Source organism: Ischnura elegans, chromosome 6 (assembly GCF_921293095.1).
Source record: "Ischnura elegans chromosome 6, ioIscEleg1.1, whole genome shotgun sequence".
NCBI classification, from domain to species: domain Eukaryota; kingdom Metazoa; phylum Arthropoda; class Insecta; order Odonata; family Coenagrionidae; genus Ischnura; species Ischnura elegans.
The window spans coordinates 11,645,689-11,667,346 of NC_060251.1; the positions used below are offsets into that span (position 1 = coordinate 11,645,689).

Genomic DNA, 21,658 nt, shown 5'->3' on the forward strand with positions numbered 1-21,658 from the left:
TGGTATTCTCATTCACATACTTCCTCCCCTGTTCCTTTTTTTTATATTTTAACAGAGGTCTTCCAGTGACATCTACCATCCCCTTGTCCTACAAAAATGGTCTTTATAAGGCTATCATATATTGTTGCATATGAAATTTCTGTTTTCCTTAAAACTCTTGAAGTTCTTAGGCACAAAAATCAACTTCAGACAAGTTTTGTCAGAGTAATCTAATCAGAGTTTAGGTATTTTTTCTTTTTCCTTAGGTGCTAGTTAACATGAAACTACTGAATCTGCTAATCCTAAATTTAATAATGAGCTCAATGTAGCCAAAACATTGAAGAATTGAAGAATTTGAGCTACAAGAGCACCCCTCATCAAACACCTCTGTTTCTCCATATAGAATATTGCTTTTCTTCCTCTGACGCAGTCTTCGTCTCCTGCATCCCTTTCACCACAGTATAGTAGACATCATGTAAGGATTAGATAACACCTTCAATAGCGATTACATATATTATTATATAGCCTGATAAAAATGTTCATACCTTTAATATCAGCCTATAGTTGATCAGAAATCCCTAAGCTAGCCATACCTCAATTAGTCTGAGAGACTGTTTCATTGATCTACACAAATTGAACGTCCGTAGTTATTTCTTCAAAAATTATTTGACTTATTCTATCATCTGGAGATATAAAAATATGTAATTCAGGTCGCTATGATGGTAAAGTAATATCTTTTTCCCCCTCTATAGTCCCTATGGATCACACCATTATTTCCCACCTCCACACCATATTTAACACTGGATCCAGATTGATTCTTTCATAGAAACACTTTGGTATCTCTAGAGAGAATATGCTTCTCACCAGAACTCCCATTATGTATTAGGAATGATCTATAATACATACAATCTATAATATATACATCTATATTATATACAACCCGATGTGTGACAGATACCTCATTGACCACTGACCACTGATTCACGTATACAAATTCCCGACCACTTTCGGACGTGCTGGGAAGACGAAATTTTTACCGTGGGTGGGGAATAAATATTGATCGGGGGGAAAAATCCGAAAACTCGAAAAAGTCGATTGATTTTCGAGATATATCGTTCCGAATTAACATTGGAGCCTTATGAGACTAAAACTTTTTCCTATTAGTGCCTACTGGTAAATGTCACAGGCACATGAAATTTATCTGATGGAAACTAGATTTTCTGGCTGATTTTTTTATTTGAAATTTTTTGCCGTATTTTAAAACCAAAAATAAAAATTAACCAAATTTGGTGATAAGTATTTTTTATAATTTTTTAAAATTTCCAATGCTTTTCTAACGGGCCTATCTTTGGATTTTTTTTTAAACCAACTTGCAATAGATGTAGGAAAAAGTCCTTAACGTATAAGGTACAATATTTTTTGGTTGATTTTTTGTTGTGGTTTTCTTTGCAATATTTTGATTTTGAGAATTTTTTTAACTTTTTAAAATTTCCAATGCTTTTCTTATGGGCCTAACTATGGAATTTTTTTGACCAACTTGCAATTATCGTAGGACAAATTCCTTTAAATGCATGATACTAGATTGTTTTATCATTTTTGGCTATCTATAAATATCCATACGTCGAACAAATTTCGAGTAATTAACGATTACCGATTTTCTAGTAAAATTGCGACTCCTACAACGTTTGGTAACTTACAACACATCTGCCGTGAAGTTTGCATTCCCCCAAAACACAATTTTAGATATTTCGGATTTTTTTTTTGCCACTTCCCGACGAGGTAGGGACACCAAATTAACGTGAGTGACGTCTTTCCCGTGCCCCTACGTGCCGCTACCAGGAGAACGCAGAATATTTAAGGGCGATTCCACGCGTCACGGACTGACCGTCACAATGCGTTTTTGAACTTTTAAGAACACACGTAACGCGAACGGACTGACATACAAAACTTTTTCAACTTCCAAATTGCTGCACAATGGTGTGAAGTTTAACTTTGGTTGATACACTACTTTGTCTTGAAAAATACAGGACTTACGTGACTTAAAATTCACTGTCACGGACTGAAAAAAATGAAACCAACTTTCAGCTCAGAGTAAAACTTCTAAGGTTTGCTCTGAAACAAAGAGTGATCAGAGTTTCAGTAAAATACATCTCAGAATACCAAATGCAAATTTCATAATACTGCAAAGTCCATTACAATAACTGATTTTACAGAGGAGTAATTCCTCTTGAAAAGCATCGTCACGGACTGACCAGAAATGTCACGGACTGACTTTTGTGATTCCCTTCTGGTATAAATTTATTCACTGCCAAAATATTTTACAAAATAACTTCTTTAATTCAAAATAAACAAAACAAATTTATGCAAAAACCCTTAAAATCATTCAAAATAATGAACGAATCTCAAAATAAAAAAAATTATTAATACAGTGGCCATAAAAATCAATTAGCGAAACATGTTTTTTGCGCGTAGATGACCCATTAAATTTAGCATGTGGCTAAAAACTGTGGTGAGCACATAAAAAAAATTACTCTTATCAGAAACACACGCGACTCATGCTAGTGTCAGGACTTAATAACGAAAGTCTAGACTTTATAGCACAAATTTTGATCCATATCAGAGCCTTCAACCACTTTTTTCATTTAACCAGTCAGAATGACATTTACGTGGAATTGCTCTTAATTTTAACGGGTGACACCGTCGAAAAACCATGCTTACACTACAGCTAAAGAGCCAGAATTTTTATTGAAGGTAAACGATGCCGCGTTATAGGGGACAAACACATAAAGTCCCTCGATAACCCCCAGGGACCCCCCCCAAAAAATTAAAATTACATAATAAGTTGCATATTTCGTGTACCATTCATCCGAGTTATAAAGTTTTTATTGACTCAGAATGGGAATTGTGTCGGCTATATTTACCCGTTATTACCAATTATCCAGGCTCATTTACACACCCGCAATAAAACTTCTAATTTCTTTATGTAGATTCCTTAACAAAATAGTAGAGGTGTTTTGGGGGGTCCGAGGACATGGACACTTAAACACGATTTTTTAAAATCATTTCCCGATAAGGTACGGCTACGAAATTCACGTGAGTGTTGCCTTATTACTGCGCCTATGCACCGCTATGTGGAGAACACAGAATGTGTAATCAATATGTGAGAAATAGGAGAAAATTCATGGTTCCACTGATGCAAGAGAGCTGGAATTTTTATTGTAGGTAGGCGAACAAATGTTATGCAGGAACTCCCCTCTAAATTTCACGTGGCTTTGTAGAAGACAAGCGAAAAAATTATTTTTTTGCTGTAAATCGCATATTTTTTTGTTGTTTTCGCATATTTTCGCAGTAATTCCGTTCTCCTAAGACTCATCGCTAATGAATTTATTTGGATGATTGTGACCGTAGTCAGTACAATCATCAAAACCCCTGGAAACCCCCCGGACCGCCTTCAAAACACCGGTATAAGCTACAATGCCACAATCACGGCAGGCATGCGTCTACATTCTGCCGCATTTTTCCCCTCGCAGCCTCTGTAAACGATGGGGTAGCGCTGGTAGTACGCATTGCTTGGTGAGGAGTGAAAACCCTATCCTAAGTACTACATGGACTTTATTGAAACGTAGGTATTACAACGGGGAAATGTCGGGAGTAAAGCCAAAAAGGGAAGGATGTAAAGGCCGTTTTACACGGTACACGGAATTGCGCAATCTGACGTACGTGCGAAGGCGCAATCAAAATTGCGTCGTGTAAAGCGGTGAATTGCTAGAACACATGCGAGAATGCGTGGATGCGAGATGGTAAAATAGCTCCTGTTCTAATTTCGTTCATGCATTCGCGCAATTCCACGCCATTTTAGAAATTAATGCAGGTCTAACCTGCGCAATTCCGTGCCCCGTGTAAAACGGCCTTAAGACAAGGGCATACCCAGGGTCATAACTAGGGGGGGGGGGGGGGGGTCAAGCCATAGTCTAGATGGGGGCGCAAGCCAAGTTGTGACATTTTAGCATGGAAAAGGGGAATGAAACAAATATTTTAAGAAAATTATAACAGCGCATTAATAGTTTATGATATCATTTCCTAGAAAAAATATCTTTATTTTAGTTACATATCTTATACCTACTAACGCATATCATTTTTCGTGGGTTTAAAGAAAATCTGTTGAATACTTTCGTATCAATTCAGTACAGACATTTGCGATTTTTGCTTCTGGAGGGTGGCCAGCTGCCGCCCCCCTGCCCTATGTTGTAAGGTTCTATTTTTTCTTGGGGGAAATTCAGGAGGAACGTCTGTTCTTACTCATCGTCCTTACTAGAGCCAATCTTTTTTTGAATAAGTTCTCCTGTTACAGGCATGCTGGTACACCAATTGTCACTGATAATATTTCTTCCTCTGCATTCAATGTGCTCTGCTAAGCGTTTGACAATTTCATGAGGTGAATTGGATTCTTTGAAAGGGCATCTGGCTACGTGCCCATATAAATTTCAATTTCTTGGTAAAATTTCCTAGGATCCACCACAGCAATGACTTCAATAGCACATTTCTTTGGTTTTTGGATAGATACTGCGCTAAAGGACATCGGCCTCGAAATGGTATAAGTTGCTCAAGGATCGTGATGTACTCTGATGCTGTATTTACAAATTCAAATTTGTTGGATATTTTATTAATAAACTCAGTAACTGCGGCTTACTAGTCACTTTTCTTAATTTCTAGTCTAGTGCTGAGGTCATAAAAACTAATGAACCGTAGAAAAAAAAGCCGATATTTCAGTGTACGGGAAAAAAATTGATAGACTTCGTTGCTCCTAATCTCCCTAATTGTCGTTGCCGGCCTCGGTGGCGCCGGGGTAAAGTCCCCGGCTGCTAACCTGGAGGTCGCGGGGTCGAATCCCGCCTTGGTGGTTTGACCACCATCCAGGGCATGTATGTATGTGATTATCAAATAAGTTAATTGTATCGCTTGTGAAATAAACACGACATTATTATTATTATTATTGAGCCAGTTATTCATCTTCACGCAACTGCCTAGTATCACGAACTCTTGCATAATTTCCAGAAACAGAATTAAAGTAAAGATTTGTGATTTTCACAATTATATCTAATAATTCTGCGCAAAAAGAGGCGAAATGCTGATGATTCATCACATACTTTTTGCACATGGGTGTATTCCAGGAAGATGAGTCATCGGCGATTTCATCAAGCCAAATGCGAGCGAATGAGTTTTAATCGTCTTCACGATGGATCGGAAGCGAGAATAAATTGTAAAACTTTCGGTCGCATCGGGTCAAAACGTCGATTGCAGCAAAACTAGGGAACACTTTGAATATTAATCGTTACTTAGAGTTAGAATTACAAGAAATTATAGACCAGAAAAACTCTAGTTCGATCGGCATCATTTTATTAAAAAAGCATCGAAGAAAAAGTCAATATGATCCGATGCGATCTATTCAGGGTTATTGGCCTTATTAAAGCTGTATGTGATGTCTGACGCAGCATGCAATTTATGATGTTCTTACCACATAAATCTATAAACATTAAAGATGATTGAAATCAACTTTCGTTCATTCATTATTTGTCATATTTCTCATTAGTGTTCTCCCTGTGTTGTGAGCACAAGGTGCGGTGTGTATGAGTGCCGTTTGCCGGAAGGAGGAAGAGAGAGAGAGCATTGCCTGTTTTCACAACTTAACCTCGTTTCCCAATTTGTAGCGGGAGCTATTTCTATTTTGCTTTTCCCCGCAGTCCCGTGGGATTCCGTTGCCTTGTGTCATGATGTGCCCTTTCATATTTGTTCAACTTTCGGTTCTAATCTTGGAGGTGTGGACGCCTAGCGGAGGCCCTCCCCTTCCAGCTTGGGCCGATGTAGAATAAAAGGGAAGTGCACAGAAGGACAGGGGGAGTTCATCATCATCAAGGTTCGGTGTTAGTTATTGCGGGTTAGTTCCGCCATCCTGAAGAGAAACCCACGGTAAGCCGTAACCAATAAGAAGCCCCACTTTAAGACAGTCGATTCTCTCTCTGCTTCGAAAAGATTTGCACTCCCCGCCTTATTTCACTACTTGGGTGTACAAACTGCCGTTGTGAAATAAAACTTATTTTAAAACTTGATTGAGATACTCTTAATCTTTGGTCAGCTGACAACCTGGCAAGATCCCTTAAATGTGTATGCAGCGTCATGGAGTGATCCGTCAATTCATGTCGCGTGCGCACGACAATTTGGTGGCAGCCGGTGGGATACTTAGGAATCCTATCGGATTTCGTGCCAAGGTACTGCAGGAGAATTCAAAAGCTCTTCGCAGGTGTCAATGTTCCATTGATAAGACATATCTCTTTTAAAGGAAACAGACACTAAATATTTATCGAAATGGCGGAGCCTGTAATTCAAACGAGCACTCCAAGTGTAACGGGATTAGTGCATTTAGTGCCGGAATTCTCAAGGGAGAACGGCGTTACCGTTGAGAACTTTGTCGCTTCTTTTGAAGCCACTGCTGAACTTGGGCGATGGTCGGATCGTACTAAATTACTTATTTTGAAACTTAAGACTGTGAACAGTGCTAGCCAATTTTTAAATTCATGTGCAGCAGATTTGTCATGGGAACAATTGAAAGTATTGTTAATCGAGAGGTTTTCTTGCCGACCAGTGGCAGCCAATAGTTTAAGAGGGCTAATAAATTGTATCCAGGGACGGACGGAGAGTGTGCGCGATTTTTCTGATCGTTTGCTTAAACTGAGGGACGGTTCGCGTGTGGAAGGGGTCGATCCAAGGGAAAGACTTGGAAGAGACAAAGCATTAGATGATTTAGTATTAAACCAGTTCCATAGAGTTTACATTACTAAGGAGGCCCCACTAGGTGGCGGTAGAAGTCAAAATTTGAACACGGGTCCCGCGCATTAATTCAAACTCCAACTTTTGCCACTTGTGGCGCGACCGACACTACCATCCCCAACATTTGGCTTGTTGTCAGTGGCGGCTTATGAGTGATCGGCTGTTATCATCCTCTGTGAGCCGAGAATTTCACCGATTTTGGTGTTTTTTTTTGGTATTTCTCCACCAGTAAGATATTTACGAAATATCATGGGTAAATCTCGGTGTTTTGTGCCCGGATGCAGCTCCGGCTACGATTGGGAGCTGAGGGAAAATAAGCGGTTGGGGATACAGGACCATAGCAAGAATTTTAACATACGGACTGTCCCAAGGGTCGTGTGTCATTTTTGACCTGTAATTTTAGTAACTTTGCATGGAGCAATATTCATGAAAATTGTCACACTTATGGGGAAAGGTCCTAAGTTTTGTTGAGTGTAAGCAAAATTTTACAATTTTGACCTTTTGACCTCACAAAGTGGGTCCAAACCAAATATTTGAATTTGCCTTATGGGGTTTCAATGTTAAAAAAATCGAGATAGACAAAAGTGTGAATTTCATTGACCAATATGTCAATTCTTAGGTTTTCGGACACGAGAAACCCGAAAATAACACTTTTATTTACGAATATTCAACCGTTGACCCAGTAAGGTCACCGTCAAGGTCATAAGGGTGGCAAAAGGAATAGCATACCAACAAAGGTGTCGATCCATGGGTTTTGTAGGGTACCCAAGTCATTGGTATTGTCCAAATACCCGTATTATTCACTAATTGACCTCCGAGGGTCACCACGGGGGTCAAAGGTCATAGAGTTAAAAGTCGGGCAATCATAAAACCAAGGGGTCAAACCATAGGTTTTGAAGGGTGCCAAAGTCGGTTAGGCTGTTCGTAGATCCGTATTGTTGATATTTTGACCTCCGAAGGTCATAATGGGGGTCAAGGGTCATAGAGTTAAATCGGCCCACCATGACAGCAAAAGAGTGTAACAATGTGTTTTAAAGGGTGCCCAAGTCAGTTTTGCTGTTTTTAAATCCATATTGTCGACTTTTTATTACAAGCGAGGGTCACAATGGGGTCAGAGGTCATAGAGGTATGTTTTGAAATAATAGGAAAACTAATGTCCCCAACCAAAGGTTGTTTTGTTGTTTGTTTCCTATTATTTCAAAACATACCTCTATGACCTCCGACCCCATTGTGACCCTCGCTGGTAATAAAAAGTCGACAATATGGATTTAAAAACAGCAAAACTGACTTGGGCACCCTTTAAAACACATTGTTACACTCTTTTGCTGTCATGGTGGGCCGATTTAACTCTATGACCCTTGACCCCCATTATGACCTTCGGAGGTCAAAATATCAACAATACGGATGTACGAAAAGCCTAACCGACTTTGGCACCCTTCAAAACCTATGGTTTGACACCTTGGTTGTCATGATGGCTCGACGTTTGACTCTGTGACCTTTGACCCCAATTGTGACCTTCGGAGGTCAAAAAATCAACAATACGGATCTACGAACAGCCTAACCGACTTTGGCACCCTTCAAAACCTATGGTTTGACCCCTTGGTTTTTATGATTGCCCGACTTTTAACTCTATGACCTTTGACCCCCGTGGTGACCCTCGGAGGTCAATTAGTGAATGATACGGGTATTTGGACAATACCAATGACTTGGGCACCCTACAAAACCCATGGATCGACACCTTTGTTGGTATGCTATTCCTTTTGCCACCCTTATGACCTTGACGGTGACCTTACTGGGTCAACGGTTGAATATTCGTAAATAAAAGTGTTATTTTCGGGTTTCTCGTGTCCGAAAACCTAAGAATTGACATATTGGTCAATGAAATTCACACTTTTGTCTATCTCGATTTTTTTAACATTGAAACCCCATAAGGCAAATTCAAATTTTTGGTTTGGACCCACTTTGTGAGGTCAAAAGGTCAAAATTGTAAAATTTTGCTTACACTCAACAAAACTTAGGACCTTTCCCCATAAGTGTGACAATTTTCATGAATATTGCTCCATGCAAAGTTACTAAAATTACAGGTCAAAAATGACACACGACCCTTGGGACAGTCCGTATGATAAAAATTCTTGCTATGGTCCTAATACCGGATCTGACCCGTCCCCAAGTGTGCCTAGGTGGTCTGGTAATGATGTCAACGAGTGCTCTTCTTTATGAGCTGCGCAGGAATCATTCTTAATTCTCTAAAACATAGGTGCCGGAAGTTTAAAGACATGGTTGATATCTATGGGCCCTCAAACTTAATTCAGGCTAGGGAAAGTTAACAGCGTTTCCTTACCCACTTATTCTTCCCTTCTCTCAACGTGAATTAGCGTACCGATTTTGTGATTACGTACATTTTCACCACCAGGAAACTACATAAACTCACGGTGATAGTTATATTTTCGTGGGCAGTTGACACGAACTTTATTTTTTAGCAATGAACGATTGAGAATTGGATTCAAATTCGCCGCAAAGCTTGCCTCTCGCGGCCATATTAGGGTGCCTTCACAGCTCCGCGTTGCTTCGACGCCACGAGAGCTCCCGCTCCGCCAGCAAATTTTGCCCTTCACAGCTCTGCGTTGCGGGAACGTGGATTCAAATTCGCCGCGTAGCGTGCCTCTTGTGGGCGTGTATTGCTTGGGAACAACCGGGGCTCGCTACATCAGCGCCGCTATTTGATGCGACCGGTGGGAATCACAGGAACCAAGGGAGTGGAGAATCCTGTGTAGAATATTTATGACCAGTTCATTGATGGGTTAAATCCCGGGATCCGCAGGTTTGTGCGTGTGCGTGACCCAAAGACCTTAAATGAGGCGATTTCAATTGCGTGTCGCGAAGAAGAAAGTGAAGGGAGAGTGTCATTTATGACGTGTAACAGAGTGAACGTTGCCAATCCCTCTAGCCCCAGTGCAAATATTCCCCCTTCCCCATCCACGCCGCGGGACAATCTGCAATGCTTCCGGTGCCGGCAGAGAGGCCACTTCGCGCGCGACTGCCGCGCCCCTCCCTCTTCTGGATGCTTCCGATGTGGGCAAGACGGCCATCTTGCTCGAGAATGCCAGGCATACCTATCCTCCCCCTATCTTCCTCCTAGAATCAACCTTTCCCCTTCTCGCTTTCGCGAATACGGTCACCCAAACACAAATTGGGATGGACGAAACACCTACCCTCCCTTTCCGAAACCTCCGCCCCCCTTATCAGCTTGGCCATCACCACCAGAGCGTCGGAAACTTTCACCATCCCGCTTCAACCCACGCATGCAGCCCGGAGGCCAAGGATCAAGAGGAACGAGCGCCCCAAACGGACCTACCCTCGCCGGGGGACCTCGACCGGTGGAGGAGGCGCCAAGGAGGCGATAGAGAAGAGGACCACTGAACCCAAGGACCCCACCAGCCAAGCGGTCGCCACTGCACTCCCTCCAGGCACCCGAGGATTCGGGGTGAGAGCTATAATGTCCGAGAGGGAACTCTCTCTACTCATTGACACTGGAGCGGCAGTATCTATGATAAAGAAGAAAGCCCTCCCTCCTTTGCCCCCCCTTAAACCCCCTCAGACAAAGTTATGTGGAGTCACTGGTCACGCTATTTCGGTCCTAGGCACTCATGAATGTGAATTTCAGATAGGAAGTGTTAATTACTCACACAGGTTTTATATTGTGGATGATGATGTGCAACTATCGTGTGATGGATTAATAGGTGTTGATTTAATGGAAAAAATTAAAGGTAGACTAGATTTATGCAAAAGGGTTATGCTGGTGAAAGACGAAGTTATTTATCTCAGAGAGATTGAAACTAGCCCTATTCCAGTAAATAAGGTGAATAGGAAGAAGGGAAAAAGTACTCGTAAGAATTTTAAGGAAACTAAAGCAATCAAAGCGCCTGATGATAAATCCAGGGTTTCCGGTCCCTTTTATGAGTTGTCGCATGGATTTTTCTTGTGCATGTTTTCCAGGTTGACCAATTCTATTAAAAATGTGTCTTTTCCATTCCTCTTCTTTGTCTCCTATTTCCTCGTATATGGTGTGAATTCTGTGCGAAACTTTTTGTGTTTTTCGTTAGCTTTTGTTTTACTATTTTGTAAGACTTTTAAAGGAAATTTTGAGCACAAGACTGAAAAGGTAGATTCGCATGCAGTACGTCTAAAACGTGAGACCATATTGCCTCCACGCACGGAGATTTTTACTCAAGGAATTAGTAATATTAAAGCAGTGAATGATTATGTAATGGAGCCGAACGAGATTCTTATTAATGGGGTAATGTCGGGACGTAGTTTAATTAAAGGGAGTAAAGATGGAATAGTTCCCGTGAAACTCGTCAATCTATCCGAACAAGAATTAATCCTCCCCGCGAAGACAGTTGTCGGTACTCTGTCAAGGAATTTTTCGGTTTCGTGTGACTCTGAGTCAGATCATGTAGACAACGTGGTTGTAACTAACGAGGAAATTAGTGAAATTTTGAAAGAAGTCCCCCAAGATGCTAAAGCTCCCCTCCAAGAATTGCTAATAAAGTATGCGGAAATTTTTCATAAAGAGGGAGAACCCCTAGGACAAACTGACCTTGTTACTCATAAAATCCGAACTCATTGTTCCACTCCCATTGCTAGGCCCCCTTATCGTGTTCCACAATCACAACGTCAAGTTATCAAGGAACATATTAAGGATATGCTTGATCAGGGTATCATTAAAGAATCCACTTCACCGTGGTCCGCCCCGGTCGTACTAGTAGCTAAAAAGGGAAATGATGGAGAAAATAAACTTCGGTTCTGCACGGATTTCCGGGCTTTGAACAAAGTAACAGTCAGGGATTACTACCCACTCCCAAATATTCAAGAAACGTTAGAGGAATTGAGTGATGCAAAGTACTTTTCAACTTTAGATATGGCACAAGGTTTTTGGCAAATTGAAATGGACCCCGAGAGTAGAGAATTAACTGGGTTTTCGACACCCGATGGGCATTATGAGTATTTGAGACTCCCAATGGGTTTAGTTAATAGCCCTTCAACCTTCCAAAGGCTTATGGATGCAACACTTTCGGGATTGAAAGGTCCGAAGTGTCAAGTGTATCTAGATGATATCTGTGTTCTCGGTCACAACTTGCACGATCATATTCAGAATTTAGAAGAAGTTTTTCAAAGATTGAAAATTGCCGGATTAAAATTAAAGCCTCGAAAACGCCATTTTTTTCGCACCGAAATCGAGTATTTAGGGCATATTATTTCAGCCGATGGGATTAAACCTGATCCAAAGAAAGTAAAGTCAATTCAAGATTTTCCCCTCCCTAATAGCCTAAAAACTCTTCGAGGATTTTTGGGTCTCGTAGGATATTACAGACGATTCATTGCTAACTTTTCTAAAATTGCTAAGCCGTTGACCGAGATGACACGTAAAGATTCCGCTATCACATGGGGTGAGAAACAGAAGGAATCATTTACCACATTAAAAAATGCTTTGTGTAATTATCCTGTACTTAGGTTTCCCGACTTCAATAAAACTTTTCTCGTGTACACGGACGCTTCAGGCGAAGGTTTAGGCGCTATATTGTCTCAAAAAGGTGACGATGGAGAGTATGTAGTAGCTTACGCCAGCCGGCAACTAAATAAAGCCGAGAGTAATTACAGTGCCACCGAAAGAGAATGCTTGGGTATCGTGTGGGCCGTCCAATACTTTAGATGTTATCTATATGGTAGAAAATTTACCGTTGTCACAGACCACCGACCTCTTAAATGGCTGTTTTCCATTAAGGAACCTTCCTCCCGCTTAACTCGTTGGTCATTATTGCTAAGTGATTATGACTTCGATATAATTCATCGACCTGGTAAAAATCACCAAAATGTAGATACTCTTTCCCGTGCCATTATTCCAATTGTAAACAATGCATATGAACCTGTATGGGATAGGGAACTTATTAAAGTGGAACAGGCAGTAGATGACGACTGTCAGCGAGCTAAAGACGATAAAGACGTGTGGATGGACGTCGATAAAGTTATGTACAAAGGAAAATCTCAAATCGTAGCTCCCAAAGCGATGCGCGCTAGGATTATGTCTGCATTTCACTCTACTCCGTGGGCCGGACATTTCGGCGTTCGAGGGACATTGCTTTCAATTAAGCGCAGGTTTTGGTGGCCTGGAATGAATAGAGACATTAAAAATCATTGCAAACAATGTAAATCATGCCAGGAAAGGAAAAATCCTAAGAATAATTTTCGGGCGCCTCTTCAGAAATTTCAGGAGGTGAACACTCCGCTTCAAAGAACATCTATGGACATAGTGGGACCCCTACCGACGACATACAATGGGAATAAATACATCCTAACTTTTCAAGACTCTTTCACTAAGTATCCTGAAGCGATTGCTTTGCCAGACCAAAAAGCCGAAACTATTGCGAAAGCTTTTGTACAGAACATTATTTTAAAACATGGTGTCCCTCAACAATTGCTAACTGACAAGGGAGCAAATTTTACATCTAACATTATGAAAGAAGTGTGTCGTCAATTAGGAGTAAAAAAGTTACAAACCACTCCATATCATCCTCAATGCAATGGCATGGTTGAAAGAAGCCATCAGACGCTTATGGGTATTTTGAGTCATTTTGTGGACAGAACTCAGAGAGACTGGGATCTTTGGTTGCCGTATGCCTTACTAGCTTACCGGAGTACTCCTCATTCAAGAACAGGAGAAACCCCATTTTTCCTCATGCATGGAAGAGACATTGAGTTGCCTTTTGACGATATTTTGAGCCCGCTTAAACTTAATTATGCCGTGGACTCTAACTATGCCGCCGAAATGAGCGCGAGGTTAAATATTGCATTTAAGGAAGTGACTGATAGGCTTAAAATAAGTGCAGACAATAGTGCAAAACATTATAATAGACGGTCGAGAGAACCTATGTTTAAAATAAGTGATTTAGTGTATTTACATACGCCAGTGGTTGGTACAGGTAGAACCAAAAAACTAATTCGACCATGGCAAGGGCCATATCGAGTGCTAGCGTATCGAGGACCCGTTAATGTGTGTATTCAAGATGTGAATAATGTAAAGAAAAAGTTATTTGTGCATGTGAATAGGTTAAAATTAGCAGCTGACCAAACTTCTTCCCCAAATGTTGCCCCAAATCCATCCCCAAGCCCGCAAGAAAAGAAGAATGCATCTCGGCCAATCCGCCCTTCACCTCCCTCGCCCCGGGACAAGAAAGTGTCAAAATCTAGCAACAACAATTTGAGACCCCTTCCCCTCTCTGCCTTCCCCCGCCGCCAACACCGTTGCCTTCCTCCCCTCCCTCGACATGCAGGACACATCATGAGCAGCGATACGACACATTGAAGCCCTCCCCTCACCGTTACTTATTAAGAAGTCGCGGCTCAATTCCGCAACCATGGTGAACACACTACCCATCACCATCTTTCCTTATTATTCCCCCCTTAATCCTTTTTCATTTTGACGTTTTTTGAGTAGGGAGGCGATTGGTTCTTTCCAGATTGCCACGACAGACGACCTCTTCAAACTAGAACAACTTGAGAAAAGGTGCACCGAGATTCCGGGCCGGAACAAGGATTCACACTGAAAAGATCCGCAAGATGCAGCGAGAAGCCGTAAATCTATCAACCTTTTTGCCTATCTTCCCGACCACAACTAGCCACTTCCTCTGGATAGGACTGACTTTGTCCGCAGTTGGAGTACTTGCAGTAGCCATCATACATTTTTGGAGGAGAAAACGGGCACAACGAAGCCGCCAGAGGTGCCAACTACGACGCATCATGACGACTCAACGCATGCCGTTAATGCCCATACCGATCTTGCCTGCAACATCGATTCGAGAATCCGGCAGCAAGGCTGAGGATGGCGGCATGAAGAAAATCGAGACGCAGATAAAAGAGGAGGTGTAACATAAACCCCCAACCCCCATCATGCCCACTACAGTGACCCCCTTTTTTCTTCATACGTCATAAAAGTGGAAAAAAAAATTCCCCTTATCCCAATCAGAGTGAAGTGTTAGATCCGTGTTCCCAATTTTGTCAGAGCTGTGAACCTCCAGCGAATTAACCACCATTCTTCCTGTTCCCCGGTGAATGACTAGTATGACTAAGTGACTTAGGTGCATACATGATTGAATTAGTTCTTTTTAGTGAGGGAACATGAACAACTTTGACCTGACAAATATAACAAAATTTATGTTAATAACATATGTTCCTAATGAGTGATTTATTTATGTGTTAAATTATGCAATGATTTCAATTAGTCAAAAATACGATTTCCGGTCTGATTATTTTTCAAATTTTTTGATTAATTTGATAATTCATTTATTTTCTGAGGAAATCAAAATTCATATGTTGTATTGCAAACTAAACTTAATATTCTTGGTTGATGATTTGTATTTCGGTTCAAGAGTTTTATCATGTTGTTTTGTTGGTTCATTTAATTGGGGTTGGTTTCTTGTTTTCTGTTTTTAAAATGTGTACCGTCTCGTAGGAGACAGTACAATTTTGGTAGGGCGGGGAGCATTGTTGTGAGCACAAGGTGCGGTGTGTATGAGTGCCGTTTGCCGGAAGGAGGAAGAGAGAGAGAGCATTGCCTGTTTTCACAACTTAACCTCGTTTCCCAATTTGTAGCGGGAGCTATTTCTATTTTGCTTTTCCCCGCAGTCCCGTGGGATTCCGTTGCCTTGTGTCATGATGTGCCCTTTCATATTTGTTCAACTTTCGGTTCTAATCTTGGAGGTGTGGACGCCTAGCGGAGGCCCTCCCCTTCCAGCTTGGGCCGATGTAGAATAAAAGGGAAGTGCACAGAAGGACAGGGGGAGTTCATCATCATCAAGGTTCGGTGTTAGTTATTGCGGGTTAGTTCCGCCATCCTGAAGAGAAACCCACGGTAAGCCGTAACCAATAAGAAGCCCCACTTTAAGACAGTCGATTCTCTCTCTGCTTCGAAAAGATTTGCACTCCCCGCCTTATTTCACTACTTGGGTGTACAAACTGCCGTTGTGAAATAAAACTTATTTTAAAACTTGATTGAGATACTCTTAATCTTTGGTCAGCTGACAACCTGGCAAGATCCCTTAAATGTGTATGCAGCGTCATGGAGTGATCCGTCAATTCATGTCGCGTGCGCACGACACCTGTAGCGCTATGATTACCGACTAAACATGTTTCGGAAAGTAACTGTATTGAATACACGTTTTCAAATGGACGTGGGTGATTACTATTTCATTCATACTGAGGAATAACGCAAAAATGCAAAGCTGTACGTTAAAAAAAAAGTTTCACGAAGTACGCGCATTTCTGTTAGCGTAATTGACTTTTGCGATGCTTTGAATAGCACTTAACAACTTTGTGATGTGAACGTTGACCAGCTTTCCTCTTCGAGGAGAGTCGAATAAGGAGAGAACAATTGCCTTTCTTCATCGAAGCCGGCCGTACTTTCCAGCCTCGTCGAGAGCGTGCGTGTTTGGATTCTTCCACGAAACGTCAACCGAGTGGCTGAGATGGGACTAATGCCACCAGAGAGCAAAAATCAACCTCCAAATCCTGACCACTCCCAATATCGCCCCTCCGCAGCGAAATTTTATACAGCGTCGGGTGTTTTTTTTCGGTCGGAGCGAAGCTCGACCTTTCCTTTCCTTTTTTTTCCTTCGATCGGCGACTACTCCCCTCCACCCAAGGAGGCTTCCCATTCCACTGACCGTAGCGGCCGACTTCCTGATGATGTCGCCTCTTCGAAAAAACCGGTCGTATTGAATAACTCGTGTGAAAAAGTACCATAACTTTATTTTTTATAGTTTTTATTGTTTATTTAAGCATTTTAAGCGAGGAAATAAATGTCAAAATACGACGGAGACTTAGCATTCTGGCGAAACTCAATATGAGCAACAGATTATCGGAAGTTGTTGCGGTATTTTTTTTCCGAAAACATATATCAAGTTACAATGTATGAGTTTTGATATAAATCTCTATTGTTACAGTCACAGACGAAGGAATATTTTCTCAGGATATTTGGTTTCTCCCTGATAGCAATTCGAATTCATCTTCTTATCTCGTGAAAACTTCCAAATATGGACTGAAAAGAATTGAAGAAAATACGGCGGTGAAACGCGTGTATTTTGAAAAAGGCCTCAGATTGTCCGCTAGCACTTGACAGCAGAAGTGGGGGTAAAGGGAGCTACCTGCTGAAAATAAGAAGTTGGATGAAGCCGAGTAACAGATGGGTGTGCCGCTGAAATGGCGTTTGGTAGATAAGAATGTATACATCAGACAGAAATCCATCGTAGCAGTGTAAATGCCGAGACGGCATGCAATCATTTTTCGCGAGGTGGTGTGTCCCCTTGGAATATTTGAAAGAGATGTTAGTTGAATCAACTATATGCCCAATTGTTTCCATAAAATTAAAATATTCCATTAATCAGCTAAATTCCTGTTCGAATCATTTAAAGGAAATCAAACTTCCTCCCCAGAATCTTGTGTTGCCTGCTGCATAGCCAACCAAGTCAAACATTCCCGCTTTCATCGTTTAGTATTCGAGGTATTCGAATATTCGAGCAATGGTTTAATACTCGAATTCGATATTCGAGTTCAAAAAATCTGCTATTCGACCCATCTCTAGTAAAAACAGCACGCTTGGTCTCATTTTTCAGGCTAATCCCACATCTGTGGGATGAATTGCGCCCGCAGAAAGTTACTTACGCGGCACGTAGATCAAAAGTAACCCAACTTGTAACTCGGTGGATTTCAGTGAAACATACTCAGACCTTCAAGAGCTATTAGCTTAACTCTGTCTGGTGGCAAGTGTTCATTTTTAGACAGAACGAGAGTTAGTGTGAATGCCCTCAGAGAATAACTCACATCGTCATCGTCACGTATTCATTAAAGTCAAATCCAAAGCATGAAAGATAAGGCAGTTCCTTTCAACTCAGGAATGGCTATGTACCATTGTATTGAAGTACAAAAAGTGTCCGGTGAAGCTATTAGAAATGGGAAAATACATTATTCCGGGAAGAGAAATCACACGGCTTGTTAGTCGAAGTTGCCAGCACTGAATTCGTGGAAGAATGCCGACATAGAAGCTCTACCCGGTAGATTCAATCTACTAGAGTGAGTCCTCGTTTAACGTCGTCAATTCGTTCATGAAAAACCCGACGTTTAGCGAAACAAAGTTAAACGATACAGTATTTCCCATAAGAAACAATGTAAAAAACTTATATTGGTTCCTAACGATCCATCTCTTTGTAAAGAATCCAGAATTTCCCGGGCGTGAATCCAAGGATGCCAAAAATCGGAGCCGTTAATTTTAAAAACACGTCGCGACCAATCGGGAGACACCTGAACCAGGCCAAAGATATACACGATACAAACTAAATGAAAAAAAGAAGATTAGGCTCCGACGCAAGAGGATGAAGAGCGAGTCACTTTTCGCGTTGATATGAATTCTTCAACCCGGCGGAAATCGCGAGAAACATTCATTACCGATTATTCACTTCAGCACAATAACGATTTCAGCACAGCTCAACGATAAAAGGTTGGGAATAAGGCATTATTAAAAGAAATATACAAACTAAATTTAGAAAGTATTTTATGGCGAAACGTCACAAACAATCTCATAGCAAAAGCAAAGAAACAAATGTTAATCGTCTCGACGTGATGTTGAGGGCTGGGGTTCGGAGAAATTTGTTGCACTCTTGAAGTAATAATCAGTTAGGGTTTTCTGGGTGGCGGCCTTCTTCTTATCTCGGTATAATTCTCTACGGCAAGCCATACCACTCTCAATCGCCAGACACACTTTCGCACTCCTATCCATGTCAGGATCGCGATCTCTGAATATGTTCATCGCACACTCAACGTGCGTCATTGCCTCATTAATGTCTTTCGCAGTGAATTGTTTTACTACTGCGACTTCGCCAGCATCTTCACCTTCTAGACTCTTCTGATGTTCCAGCTGGAGAAGGTCTTCGGTTGAGAGTTCCTCTTCATGGGATGCCAACAGCTCCTCCACATCATCCCCGGAAATTTCCAGCCCAAGGTCTCTCCCAATCTTGACAATCTCGTCGTTGATGGCTTCCGCACTATCCTCAAAACCCTCAAAACCAACTATTTGTTCTGGAAGAACCTTCCTCCAAGCTTTGTCCAAAGTTGATTCTCTAACTTCATTCCAGGCATGCGCAATATTTTCTATTGCATTTTTAATATTGTATGCCTTCCAAAACTCACGAAGAGTAATGCCCGACTCATCTTCGGTTGCAGTCATTGCCTGCGAAAAGATCCTGCGTAGATAATAACATATAAATGTTTTTATTAAGCCTGGTGCATGAGTTGTAGGAGTGCTGTGGTATTAGGCGGTAAATAGACAACTTTTACATTTTCACTGCATTCATCGAGATTGGGAGGATGGCCAGGGCAATTGTCCAATAGGAGTAGTATTTTAAAGGCAAGATTCTTTTCTTTCCAGTACCGTTTTACCGCGTTTTTTTTTAATGATCGGCGAACCATTCTGCGAAGATCTTCTGCGTTACCCATGCTTTTTTATTGGCTTTCCATATGACAGGCAAACGATATTTAGATAAACCTTTGAGTGCCCTGGGGTTCTCAGAATGGTACACCAACATAGGCTTAAGTTAAAAATCTCCAGATCCATTGCCTCCCAATAACAGAGTCAATCGATCTTTGGCTATCTTAAACTCAGGCATGACCTTCTCTTCTATTGAAATATACGTTTTTCTCGGCATGCGCTTCCAAAATAACCCCGTTTCGTCTGCGTTAAATATTTGTTGAGGCAGGTAACCTACCTCCTCGACAATTCCCCAAAAGTTTCCATAAATGCATTGGCAGCCTCACTGTCAGCACTGGCTGCTTCACCGCTCATTTTGACGACACCCCGCAAATTGGCACGTTTCTTGTATCTATCAAACCACCCACGACTGGCAGTGAAAGGCTCAGGATTGCTCAAGTCTTTAGTGAGGTCACTATAGATTGCTAATGCTCTTTGAAATCTTGATAGGTTTACAGGCTGTTTTTTTTGCATTTCATTCTCATACCAAAGAGTAAGCAACCGTTCCATTTCTACTGAAACTGTGCTTCTGCTGCGAGATAAATGTGCGGCAGTTCGAGGAGTAGCGATTCTCCCAAATTCTTTAATTTTTACTATGTCCTTTAAAATTGTCCTCACTGTCGTCGCCTGAAAACCTAAAACTCGACCAATCTCTGCAGCAGTTGCACCTTCTTCACTTCTTTTAATAGTGTCCAGTTTTTGTTCTAACGTCACTGTTTTCCGTTTTTTCTTCACGTCTGAAGAACCTCCAGCATCACCACTCCTCTTCGTAGACATATTTTTTCAGTTAGAAACAGAAAAATATACGGATAATGGGCAAATGAGGCGATAATTATTCGCACAGATGAATATTTTACATACGCATCCCACGCTAACCTTTTCTGATAGAGCTCTATGCCTTTTCCGTCGAACGAAAATCATCAACCAGATGCGCTAGCGTCCTATTCGCTATTCATTTTTTTTGGTCGCGCATAATTTGAACAACGTTATCGCGAAGCATTGGCGACGTTAAGTGATCAAGGGTCTCAATTTTTGGATAACGTTATCGCGAAACAACGTTGAACGGGATGATGTTAAACGAGGACACACTGTATTGCTAATATTTCACGGGTAAATTCTTTTTCAGTGCATAAACATTATAGAGAGGGGAGATTTTTCCGGGCTCTTAATGTATTTTTGTTCACTCATCACTAGAGGCAAAGATTATCGGTGAATAAAAATTGTGAATTTCATCATAAAATTTTTCAATTTCGATTTATGATTTCGTCATGAAAAAATACAGTTTCGTCATAAAAATTCACTCGTGTGACACATATTATTTTTATTCCAAATAAATAATTTCACCGATAAAAATATTTAGAAGCATATTAGATATACTTTTAATCATAAAAAACTTAACAAAGAAGAATCAAAGCAAATATGTATGTGCTATAGGTTGCTATCAACAATGAAAAAATTTGAAACGTACCATCTCAAAGTATTCATTTTCAGAAATTTAAAATTGGCACTTCCGAGCTGAATTATTCATGCTTAATTTGAGTCCGCGCCCGCGAAGAAAATATTCCAACGCCCACGCAGCGTTGCGGATACAAGAGCAGCAAGCCGATCCCGTCCCCTCCCCGCTCGCTTCTCCCAACGCCTCGAATGCAGCAAAATTCATCCCGCGTGTGCTGCTAGGAGGGCGTTCATCTTTGATAATATAAATCAGAAAATGGTAGAAGGTAAAAAATGAACCGTAGTGAGACGACTTGTAACGACTTATAGGGAAATATTTTTAGATCTGCGAACGCAGGAAAGGAGCCTACGGTCTATGAAGACGCCTCTCGAGTGGCTATAAAGGTGTGCGAACTGTGGTGATGCGCTTCTCTTCCATTATGAATGTGACTAAATGGATTTAGCGGTACCACAGGAAGTACTATACAGTACAAGTGTAACTTAAGGAAAATTATAATAGGCCAAAAGTAGGGTTTTATTGAAATATAAAACTCAAACAATTTTAAAGGAACATTTTAAATTATGCGATATTTTTGCGTGTAAGTGCAAGGAGGAGCATAAGTTTCCCCCAATGAAGAAGTATTTTGAGAGACAAGCTGACGAAAAGAAAGATGATGGCTGCTGGATTGAATCCTAAAGAAACTCGACAACTGAGGGAAAAAAGGGAATCATCGGAGAGCGATGAGTCAACATCATCAATTCTTGTACGGTGAAATAGTATCAAAAATTTTCTTCACCAATTCATCCGAAGAAAATTAAACTGGCGAGAAATTAGCCAATTTGTAC

General features: G+C 41.1%; 1 protein-coding gene across 1 annotated transcript; it reads right to left on the reverse strand.

Moving 5' to 3' along the window:
* Nucleotides 1-18,457: 18,457 nt before the first annotated feature.
* Nucleotides 18,458-19,693, reverse strand: LOC124160450 (tigger transposable element-derived protein 1-like). The gene is made up of 2 exons (XM_046536303.1): nt 19,617-19,693; nt 18,458-19,094 (listed from the first exon to the last, which is right to left on the reverse strand). Exons 1-2 carry the CDS (start codon nt 19,691-19,693, stop codon nt 18,458-18,460), a joined length of 714 nt encoding a protein of 237 aa, XP_046392259.1.
* Between the last annotated feature and the right edge of the window lie 1,965 nt (nt 19,694-21,658).